At 38.7% G+C, this 12,202-nt stretch overlaps 1 protein-coding gene across 1 annotated transcript; it reads left to right on the forward strand.

The window, feature by feature from the left end:
* The first annotated feature begins 2,297 nt into the window (after positions 1-2,297).
* LOC131975949 (carbohydrate sulfotransferase 12-like) lies at positions 2,298-12,038 on the forward strand. Its single transcript, XM_059338828.1, has 6 exons — positions 2,298-2,711; positions 6,102-6,734; positions 6,961-7,103; positions 9,762-9,890; positions 10,052-10,244; positions 11,457-12,038. The coding sequence occupies exons 2-6, from the start codon at positions 6,213-6,215 to the stop codon at positions 11,727-11,729; spliced, it is 1,260 nt and encodes a 419-aa protein (XP_059194811.1). The 5' UTR covers positions 2,298-2,711; positions 6,102-6,212; the 3' UTR covers positions 11,730-12,038.
* The last annotated feature ends 164 nt before the right edge of the window (positions 12,039-12,202 follow it).

Consider the following 12,202-nt stretch of genomic DNA (forward strand, 5'->3'; position numbering starts at 1 on the left):
AATTGTTCATTCCTTTAACCTGACTAACCAAATCACCTAATGTACATACAGATGTTCACTGTACTTTTATACACACTTGTTCAACTGCTCATTAACCCAAATATATAATCGGCCAATCACACGGCAGCAACTCAGTACGTTAAGGCAAGTAGACATGGTGAAGACGAAGTTCAAACCGAGCATCAGAATGGGGAACAAGGGTGATTTAAGTGACTTTAAACGCACAGCCATCTCTAGGAGAATGGTCTGGAAAAGAGAAAATATCCAGTGAGCGGCTGTTCTATTGGAGAAGGGACGGCTGTGACTCAGTTGGTAGATCAGAAGTTCACTGGTTCGATCCCTGACCATGGCAGCCTACATGTTGAAGTATCCTTGGGCAAGATACTGAACCCCAAATGGCCAACCGATGCTGTGGTGTGTGAATGAATAAATTCCCAATGGTGGCAGGTGGCACCGTTGTAGGATAGCCTCGGCCACCAGTATGACTGTGAGTGTGAATGGGTGAATGAGTGCCATCTGTAGTGTAAAGCACTTTGGATAAACCATTTAGAAAACGTATTGTTGATTACAGAGGAGAATGGAATGGATTGTCAGAGGAGTATGGTTAGACTGGTTTCAGATGTTACATTACTCGTTACTCGCTTCACCTAATAAAGTGGCCGGTGAGACTTAAAAGTTACATCCCCAGACATATCTTCCATCAGAGCCATTTGAGTCCATCCAAAATCTACAACAAGCGTTTTATTTTGGGTGAGAGAAGTGACTCAGTTTTGGATTTCATCAGAATTGCACCACTGCAGTTTATCATCCTTGTGTGTTAAACATAGCCTGTTCAGACTGAGCTGGCAATGATTCATACTAATACTGATCCCCTGGTCAAAATGTGAATCTAATAAACTTGTTGTGGCACAGACTAAGGCTTTCCACTCCCTGGGGGGAATACCTTTACTAACATTTTTTTTTTTTTTTCAGTAACAGGATCTGTGTGGTCTGAACTTTCAACAGGCTGCTGCTGAGCCGCTGGTCTTTTTGATGTGGAGGCAGCAGCCACCCCATCATTTTCCTATCAACTTACAGATGTTATAAATACTCATTAAGAGGCAGCGCTTCATTCAACCACGAGTTCACAAAAGTTCAGAAAAGAAGAGAGCATGTACACTGCAGAAAACACCTGTAGAGTGTAATGCAATTCAGTGTAACAGCCCGGCAATGAACATCTCCACAATATGGTTGCTGGTGTTTGACTCCACTTTATTTAATTTTTACTTATGTTGGACTGTATGATATTGAAGAGTATTTTTTTACTTTATTTACTACACGTATGTTGAATTACAATTAAGAGAAACACCTTAAAATTATATGCAGTATCATAAAACTAGAGCATCATAAACACCAAAAGCTTAAATCCACTAATGCTCTAATTTCATGAAAGCTGGCGGAAAGGCCACCAATAGTTCATTCATTTTCTGTTTTCTGCACTTTTTGTGGAGATTTGGTGAAAGTCTGGAAATGTTTGGTTCAAGCACTTGAAAAAGTGCTTTTGTTCTATTAAAAACTGTGCAACCCCTGGACACACCATGTATTGTATACTAAATCTTTTTCCGGTATACTGAATATTGTGGTCTGCAGTATGAGTATTGGAACACACCCTGAATGTTAGGCATGGTGAAAATAAAAATACTAATGTCAAAAGTCAAAATGCTGTCTTACCCCGGACCCTCTTAGTGGCTATATCCTAATCTTGACTCAGTATGTCATAATTCTGATTCAGAATATGATTTTTTGTCATATTAGCTTTTCTCATAATTTTAATATATGTGGTTATTTTGACTTTCTCTGTCATTCAGTTCAATATAATTACATTTTATTTATATAGCCCAAAATCATAAATGTACAGCATACAACACCATCTGCCCCTTAAATTTCACATCGGATAAGGAAAAACTCCTTAAAAAATACCCTTTAACATGAAAAATAGTATAATAAAATAAGTAAGTGTCTTATAATACTGACTTCATATCTCATAAAACTAATTTCCTATCTCACCATTTTGACTTACCTTCTGCCTTCTATTATAAATTTCATATTTTTATTTGAATTATTGCATTACCTTTCATGTTTTTGTATGTGGTCATTTTGACTTACTTTTCCATAAAAAAAAACTGAGTGTTTCATAATATTGACTTAGTATCTCATAGTCCTGATTTACTATCTCATATGGCCTAATTTTAATTGAGTAGGCTATATCATCATTTTAAATGAACGTATTATCTCATAATGTGGACTATTATATGACTAAGTATCTAATAGGTTTGACTCATAAGTATTTTTATTTGTATTCAGCATAACCTTTTAATCCTTTGATCTCTTTGGCGCCCCACTGAGGCCACCTGTGCACCTGGGGGTCCCAGGACCTTACTTTGAGTCCCATCTGCGTGGGCGGGTTTATGGTTTCATAGTCTAAATTTGTGACAGGCAGCATGTGTGGTGTGTAAAACTAGTGTGTGTGCTGAAGAGTAGGTGGCTGGATGGTCTGACGCCAAATATCGCGAGAGTTGGCTTTCATTCTGTGGAAAGCGAAGACCGCCACAGTCCTGTCGTGCCCACCCGGTCTCATCACCGGTCTGACGGACAGACAGAGAGGAGGCGCAGCGAGACCGAGCAGGCGACAAAGAGCTCCCCAAACCGGCACCATGGAGCTCATCTGCCGGGTAAGAAAAAAAACAAACATTGAGTTCATTTTAAATGTTTTTTCTCTCAGAGACAGATTCATGTCCGGACTGGTTTAATTGTCGGCGTGATGCTCCCGGAGTGAAGGGCATAAAGGGAACAGAGCCGAGCTTTCTTACACCTCAAAGGGGACCATGATAACGGGGATCATGGGCAGAAAAAAGAATGACACTGGAGGAAAATAAGTTGAGTGTTTCTGTCGTGTGGAGTCAAAGGAAATTGTCCGTTTGCATGAGAGAGGGACAGTGTCAGTGTGGCCGGTGAAAGGGCACATTGTAACCTGTGTACTGTATAAATTAAGGCTGTTTTCCAACCGAGGACTGGGAGGAGGTGATGGCGAGCGAATCAAAATATTAGCCTAACTGAAATAAAACAGTCTGCACCTCCCTTTATAAATATTTGAAATTATTTTTTAAAGTAAAAACTTAAACTACAAACTTGTCCCTGAGCTCCGCGGACACGATTTAACTTCTCACAAGAATATTTAATGTTTTTTCCTTCTTTTTGCGCGTGTTTCTGCACACGTGTGTTAGTAAGTACAGTGCGTGCCAAAACACGAGAGTTTGTGGATGTTGATGTCTCCAAAATAGGCCCCTCCAGTCAACGTGGAGTTTAGATTTAAAACCTTGTGGAAGAAGCACCACATAAAAAAACAATAATTTTCTAAAAATATGAGCCGGATGACTCTGATCTGCTCTGCCCCCTGGCTGGATATTTCTTTTTCTGGTTTTATTAGGACCGTCATTCTTTCCACTATTTTCCCCGGCAGCAGATGTTTTTATGGGACAGACAATAAGGGGTGTAAACCCTCCAGCGGGCACTGGACTGAAGCTGCTTCCACCCCCACAGGCCCGTTTGTTCACATCTCTGTGACAGCTGAGTGCCCCGGGCGGAGCCTGAGGTTCCCACGGCCCCAGGGTAGATCCACACAGGTCAAAACCATTTATAGGACATACTTAAAATAATATTAGGTTAAAAATGTGGTCCTTTAAATGAAGATTGTGGTCATTGTCCACCACAAGTTGGATTAATACATTTTCAAAAATGTATACGGCTACATTTGGCTCCCAGTGGGGTATTTTACTTCTGTAAAATGCAGCAATACAACAATATACAATTACTCCAGTATAAGTGAAAGTCTTAAGTATTATAAAATTGTATCAAAACTTGAAGAACAATTGGTATTGGTCCAACTTTTGCTTCTACTTGAGTAACTGAGTGTTATTAGAAAGTAACAGTATTTGCTTGATAAGAGTTTCTATATGCTACTCCACCTTCACTTTTTAATTTCTTTTAATTTTTACTTGTGCTTTAAATGTGTAAAACAAAAGCTTAAAAAACAATTCAAGTTGGAGAATTGTGTAACAACATAATAAGATGATTATTATTGCTCACTCCTACATGGGTTTTTCTACCTCCAAGTCTGTGCAGAATTCTAGCTCACACTTCTCTGCATGTTCCTTCATACTGTATGTATTTATTCAACGTGCTGGCATTTATAAACACCACCCGCTCCAATTAATTCTGCATTAATATTTTGAGTGAAAACAGCACCCACCACATAAACTATGGGTGATCTGTTTAACTCCTTAAGACATTAAATATCAACCTTCTTATAATGTTTGTCATATTTCTTTGTTTCTGGTGTGTTAAAATGTCACTAGAGGCTGTTTCTTTCCTCTTGTTAGAATTCTGTACTGCCTATTACAAATTACAATCCTCAGATGAAACAATTACCTGAATGGTTGTTTTGTAAAATTCACCTGACAGAACAGATGTGAGGCAGTCAGCTGGAGAATGTATATAGAGAATTTAATGTTGGAATTTTATTTGATTTAAGTCTAGTGTAGTTATTTGCATCATGATTTTGATGGGTTAAACCTCACCATTGGATATAGGACAATTAGTGCCACTGCCTTCTGTTGCCATGGCGACCAGGCAGCTCATAGAATGTTACACTGTACATCTTTGTCTGTGTGTACACAAAGAACAGAGATGGTAGAGGTGTTGTAGTGAACTGTCGGATTCTAGAATTCTGGAACGAGATTTAGAATTCTAAAACTGAATTTTAGAATTCTGGTACAAGTTTCTAAAATTCACGATTCTAGTATACTGGAACGTGATTCTAGAATTATGAAAAGAGATTTTAGAATTCTGAAATGAGATTCTAGAATTCTGGAATGAAATTCTAGAAGTCTAAAATGGGATTCTAGCATTCTGGTACAAGTTTCAAAAATTCCAAAACAGGATTCTAGAATTCTGTAATGAGATTCTAGAATTCTGAAACAGGATTCTAGAATTCTGGAACGTGATTCTAGAAGTCTAAAATGGAATTCTAGCATTCTGGTACAAGTTTCAAAAATTCCGAAACAGGATTCTAGAATTCTGTAATGAGATTCTAGAAATTGTGAAAGTGAATACTCCAATTCTGGTACAAGATTCGAAAATTCTTAAACAGGATTCTCGAATTCGAGAATCTCGTTCCAGAATTCGAGAATCCTGTTTAAGAATTTTCGAATCTTGTACCAGAATTGGAGTATTCACTTTCAGAATTTCTAGAATCTCATTACAGAATTCTGGAATCCTGGAACTAGATTAAAGATTTCTGAAACGAGATTAGAGAATACCCTTATAACTGTTAGGGTATTCTTTATAAAATACTTATTATTGCAAATTATTACAAATGAATATCTGCTAATGTAAAAATTTTATTTATAACCTAACTATTATTTAAAACAAGAAAAGACACCCGCACAAGGGTAGAGTTCAGTCTACCTTTTCTACATAAGGATGTTGATTCTTGTTGTCAATAATATACCCGGAGAAGGTCTTTGACCAAAGCTTAGTCTTAAAGTATCTTTATTGAGCAAGTGCACATAGTGTGAGTGTGTCTTCTCTTCTTTTAACCTGTGTCTACTCCACCAACGCACCTGTCACTTACATAGTTCAGGGTGCAAGAAATATTCTGACATTATTACCAAATAAAAAGAATTAGCCAAAGGGAGTTTTTTCACAACATGGAAACCAAGATCATGTTCTTATTAATGGCTTCTACTGATGTATGAAGTGTTTATAGATTGGTTAGAAACCATTAGTAAAGCTTTTAAGGCTGTCTCATTAGACAGCACTGCTTAATATTTGGTAATGGAGCTGATAAAATAAGCACTTGTAATACCATATTAGGTCTAATATGCTTACTTTCTGTCGTTATTGTGTAAATAAATGGACATGCTTATATCAGATGTGACCTCCTGATTAATAAATCTGATATTCCACTGTCTATGAAATCCAGTTCTTGTATTTTATGGTTTGCAGCTTAGATTGTGAAAGAGCAACAGGGTCCTTTTTGATTCATTTCCTCTTTCTTTCAGTTGCAGCTGTCAAGCAGGAAGCGTGCCCTTCCGCAATAGATTGCTATCATGGAGCTGAGATAACCTTTTCCTCTTTTTCGCACCAATCAAGACTCTGGATTGAGTATAACTATGGGAACATGGCGTGGTCTGCGAGTGGCATTCTTCCTGGGTTCTTTGTTTATGATCCTGCTGATCATTGTCTACTGGGACGACGTCGGGGGCTTCAACCTCTACCCGCTGCAGGAGCCCAAACACGAGTCACCACACCCTCGGACGACTGCTGGGGCCTCACACCAAACAACCACCAGCACAGCAAAAACCAGCTCTTCCTCCACTGTCTCCACTACTGCTCCCAGTACAACGCTGGTGCCTGAGGAGACAGGGGGAGCAGCTGAGGAGCATAAAGAGGATGAGGTGAAGGAAAAACAAGAAGAGACAAAGGAGGAAATAAAGGAGGATGAGGAGAAGGAGGCGAGTACTGCTGATAGTGAGCAGGAGGCGAGGAAGCAGAGGGTCATGGATGTGTGTTCAGGAAAGGACGATTTTGAATTCCCAGGAAGGACTCGGCCGTTTGAGCAGATCCCAAACAGAGAACTCGATCACCTAATAGTGGATGACACTCACCAGATTATCTACTGCTATGTTCCCAAGGTACAGCTGCCTGTGTGTGTGTGTGTAAACGTGGGTGGTGTTTTGCATGTGGGTTGTGAGTTACTTCATTGTGTGTGGAGGTAAGAAAAATGGCAAGAAAGACAAAAACAATCACAGTTCTTCATTTTTCTTCAAGCATTTTACAACACACACCACGGCGCCTCTTGTCTCTCTTTAGCGCCTTGTCTTCCTTTCTTATTTCCCTCCATTGTTGTTCTCTGTTCAGGTGGCGTGCACCAACTGGAAGAGAGTGATGGTGGTTTTGTCTCAGTCTCTGATCTCGCCCTCCTCAGGAAAACCGTACACTGACCCAGAGGCTGTGCCTCCTGACGTCGTGCACAACTCCTCTCTCCACCTCACCTTTGCCAAGTATGACACACATGTAAATACTCAGAGAGATGAATTGATGAGAAGTGTTTTTATGTCATCTATCTATTCATGTTTTATATATAGGTGTTAGCCAGGGCCACAGCCAGAAGCCTGAACTATGAAGCAGGATTTGCAGTCAGCGATGTATCTTCAGGGTTAACTCTGGGCTTTCTAAAAAATCAATACAAATCAATCAAATCAATAGAATTTAAGTGCACTCAACAAAAGCTTTTATGTGCAGACAGGAGCATCTCCTTGTTTCTGAGAGAGAACAGAATTTTGTAAACTTGCATAAATGACAAAATAAACAATATTAGTGTAGTGGCCATCCCTGGTGTTAACTTCTACAGCAGCCACACTGACAAGGCTACCTCCATGTGCTTGCAGCAGACATTTTTTTTTTGTTAATCTGCCTCATGAGTGAACAGGCATTGGCCAATGCCCATTGCAAAAAAACAATGATGAAAAACATTACATTAATCACATTAAAAGTTATGGAGCCTAAAATCTGTTAGACTCAGCATTAATAATCTGTCAGGTGTAATTGTAGAATGAACGTGGTAACAGTTTTCCCTCCTCTGAAATTGATTTTATTATTTGCAGCAGCTGCACTTTATCATTCATCTCATCCTTAATCCTCCTATAGCTCTGGGCAAGCATCAATTAATGAAGACAAATTAAGAATGACATTATAAAAATGCATATTCTTTAATTATTGGGCAGCAGATAGAGCAAAACAGATGTGTTATATAACTCAGCAAAAATATGGTAGAGAGGAGTGCTGCTTAAATATGCAGCTGATGGTCATCAGCACTCAAGAGGCAACAAGTGACAAATCTCATAGTATGCTGTGTACCATAAGTATCTAATTCAGAAGAGCACTTTTTGTTGTATTTTGCATATCTGAGCAAAATGTTATGTGTGGCTATATAACTGAAGGAACAGTCCTGGAGGACAAAACAATATATTTAGAGTTAAATCACATTTTTTAAGAAAACAAGTGGCTTACACAAACCAAATTCCAAAACAGAGAGACCAAACCCCTGCTGTAATTTCTTTAACAACTCAGTAAAAACCTCTCAAACAAGTCAACATGGAAAAAAGAGAGGCTGAAAAATGACTGGAATTCCAAACAAACCACACACCTCAATCCCACAATGACAACAAAGGAAAACCCACCAGTAAATGAAAGAGTCAGAGCAGAACTGACTTAAGTAAATTACTCTCTATAGATATTCTGTCTCCACTCCTTCTCAGAGGGTCATTAATTAATAAAAAGTTACACAGTGTAAGATAACAGGCAGTTATACTGAAACTGTGTTTGAGAAGCTGTCTGTGAGCTAAAGGAGTTATTTACCGGGTTGACACTTGGAAGAGGAGAGTGGAAACGACAGGCGGGGGGTTGGCGCTGCAGCACAGACAGACCTTTCTCTACCTCTGGGGAGCTGTGTGTTTTTGAACATGTGTTTTTTCTATCTGCACTCATGTACAAGAACAAGACACATCTTTCCCCACTAAGTACTGATTTTTGTTTTCAAGTCAGTAGTGGTGCCATAGTAACTTTATCAAAAAATATAGCATGAGACTAAACAGCAACGATTCAGAAGAATTATAATCACGACTTAAAGGCACTGTGTGTAATTTCTGCTGCTAGGGGTCTCCCAACCAAAACAATTACAAAAGACTGATTTTGATGACGTCATGAAGCAGTGTGGAATCATGGGAGTTGTCTTCACTGTCAATTTGGCAACTTTCTTGCTGTATTTAGGGACATTTCAGACCATCATAGCGACTTAATTTATTTCTAGTGATAATTTATGGACTAATTCAGACCATCAGGCAAAAAGCAAGTAATATTAGTCTACTATAATTACTTCTGATGCATGCTGCTCAGGGTAATCACAGTCCACAGCTCAGGTTTCTTTCTCTCCTCTTGCTTCCAGGCAAAAAATCCTTATTTTCTCCACACTATTAAAGTCGGTTGCGTCACAAATATGCAAATAAGTGTATGACATCATCTGGTGACTTACGGGGACTTTTGGACCTACTGCCAGCTGCTCTCATTGGAAAAGAGTTAAAGATTTCTCTGGGTGAGAACATCCGGGATCATTTAATTACGCAACTCAGCAAAATATGTAACATATAAAGTAGGTGCAGTCATTTTAAGACATTTTTTCTAAACATTATTGCCATTAGTATACATAAACAGGAAATAAACATGACAAAACAAATTCATCTTCAGATTTGGCTTCACTTGACATTCATGCACACAGACATGAAAAAGCTTGCACATACATCTATCTTACAGAAATCATGCATCAAGACAGCAAAGTACGATATTCCTGTCTAAGGCGGTCAATAACTTTGTCTCTCTCCTTGTTATATAAAAAAAGTTTTAGTTTGGCAGTCGTGCACCATCGTGTAAAATGTTGAGTCAGTTTTTGTAGGCTTTGCACAGAAGTGGGAGTACATTTCAACAAAATATGCAGTATACAACACTGATCTGATCTGTGGTAAACTTCATTCTACATTTTTTTTTAAATGTTTGCATTTTCAGGCAGTCTCAGAAGTTCTTCGACATTTTAATGCACATGTTACATATTTAACCATACTGTATAAAAGATCTTCGATCATGGTGCTGTTTGTGTCTTTTGCCAGGTTTTGGCGCCATTATGGTTCTCTGTCCCGCCACCTGATGGCGCTCAAGCTCCAGCACTACACAAAGTTTCTCTTTGTACGAGACCCTTTTGTTCGTCTCATCTCGGCTTTCAGGAACAAGTTTGGAAGGTGTGTGTCTAATAGTGGTTACACAGAGAGTGGGTGTGTGACTGTGTAAGTGTTTGAGCTGAGGGTGAGGCTGAGGACTGAGCTTCACCTGAGATCAAACAGTCTTATCATATCTGGGGGGAATTTATCATAAGTGTGTGTATTTGTGTGTGCTTTTAAAGGCCCAATGAGGACTTCTACAAGCAGTTTGGCTCGGTCATGCTGCGTCGTCATGGGAATGTGTCAGTTGGTTTGCCAGAGACAGCGGCTGAGGCATTTGCAGCGGGAATCAAACCGACGTTTCAGCAGTTTATCACATATCTGCTGGATCCAGAGACTGAGAAGGAGAGCATCTTCAATGAACACTGGCGGCAGGTATTTATCTCACACAGCAGTATAGCACTACACTTTATACAGTTTCTCATTGTGATTATTTTAGCTGATATAGCAATGACAGTATAATTCACAATATTGGAATGCTATATTTTACATCTTTATTCTAATTTTAATTGATCCAGTATTAAAATTATGATTTATTTTTCATGGATATGTAGCAAACAAAGTTTTTTTTCTTAAAGAATACAACTTGTTGGCCTGAAAATCTCTGCAGCACCACAGTACTTGATACAGAACGGTGTTATGACACATATTTGCATTAAAGAAATGTTGTGGCTCCTGTAATTTGGATATTGCACTTGTCCATACTGCAATTTCAACAGCACTTATGTTGGTTGTGCAGCCCTAGTCAACTTTCACCTCCGTTTTTTAAAAGACCTTATCAGAATAATATTGAAGCCTGTCGTTCTTTGTGTGAGTCCCAGTTTCATACTATATACTATATAAGTAATTCTATGATTCAAACACAGTGTACTAATGTAGACATTGAACTATTTTGTCAGTTAATACACCAGAAGTTAATGTATAAGTTTGTGTTAGTGAGAAAAGAAGTAAGGATGACTGCACCTGTAGAATACTGTCAGTTCCAATTCTAATATTTGATTAAAAAAACATGAACATTTCAGCAGCAGATTGCATCATGTGGAATACTTAACTGGCTTGGCATGATACGCCTTGTCTCAGAAGTATTTTTTTTATTACTCCCGCCAAGGAGATCATGTTTTTTAGTTCAGTTAGTTTGTCTGTTTGTTTCCTGCAAACAGGATCTACCATGTTTAACTCTGAGCAGTAAAATACACCACATTTTCTTTGTAGTGTCCATATTTTTTTTTCCAGATTACAGTTTAAAGCTCATAAAATCACCAAAGTCAAAGGAGGACTTCCCAAATTAGGAAATATGACCGTCCAAGGTGCTTAATATACATCACTGAAATACAAAATCTTTCTGTATTTTAATCTCTAATCCCCGAACATGCAACTCCTTTTCCTACCTCTGCTTTTCATGATCATTGATGAGGGCAGTGTAGCCAAAACATTTGGGGTAATAAACACAAAACAGTAAATCAAGTAAGGTTTTTGTGTATACCAATATACAGTATATTATATAAATATCCATGGGACAAAAGCAGCTATTACATACACTGTCAGACACACAGTTTTAAAATGAAATACCTGCTTTTTTGTCTTCAGGTGTACCGTCTGTGCCATCCCTGCCAAGTAAAATACGACTTCATTGGACGACTAGAAACCCTGGAAACAGATGCGGAGCACCTGCTGAAGCTTCTGAAAGTGGATCACCTGGTACAATTCCCTTCAGGGGCTCGAAACCGAACTGCAGCCAGCTGGGAAAGAGACTGGTTTGCACAGATTCCCATAACAATGAGGAGAGAACTGTACAAGCTGTACGAACCAGACTTTGAGCTGTTTGGCTATCCCAAACCTGACAGCATGCTCCACCAGTAGAGCCAAAGGCCTGGGCACTGCACTGTGTGGAGCCCACACCTCAACTACCTGCACACAGCCAGCAAATGCCTTTAGAGACTAGTCTATGATGCTGTTTGTTTCATTTGTTTTGTTCATACCTCAAGCGACAGAAGTGCCTGCCAGTATTATTTTATTTTGTCATCATTTCATATCTGAAGCACACCTGCTTACAAGCTGTGTTATCCCAGTCTGTTTTCCCCATGTAAAGGCACTTTGAACAGTATTCTGGTAAGTTATAGGGAAGGGACTGAAGGGAAATATGTTGCAGAGAAATAAAGTGTTTTTGTAAATGTTTGACTTTCTTTTGCTAATTTATACAGTGTACATGTACAAGGTATTCAGAACTTTTATTTAATTATAAACAGCAACACTGCAAAACCTTTATCAACATTCTCAACTCAGGAGTTATGATGACTAATTTTTAAAACAAAACAAGATAATGTATCTCAAGA

The sequence above is a fragment of the Centropristis striata genome, chromosome 1, assembly GCF_030273125.1.
Source record: "Centropristis striata isolate RG_2023a ecotype Rhode Island chromosome 1, C.striata_1.0, whole genome shotgun sequence".
In the NCBI taxonomy this organism is placed as follows: domain Eukaryota; kingdom Metazoa; phylum Chordata; class Actinopteri; order Perciformes; family Serranidae; genus Centropristis; species Centropristis striata.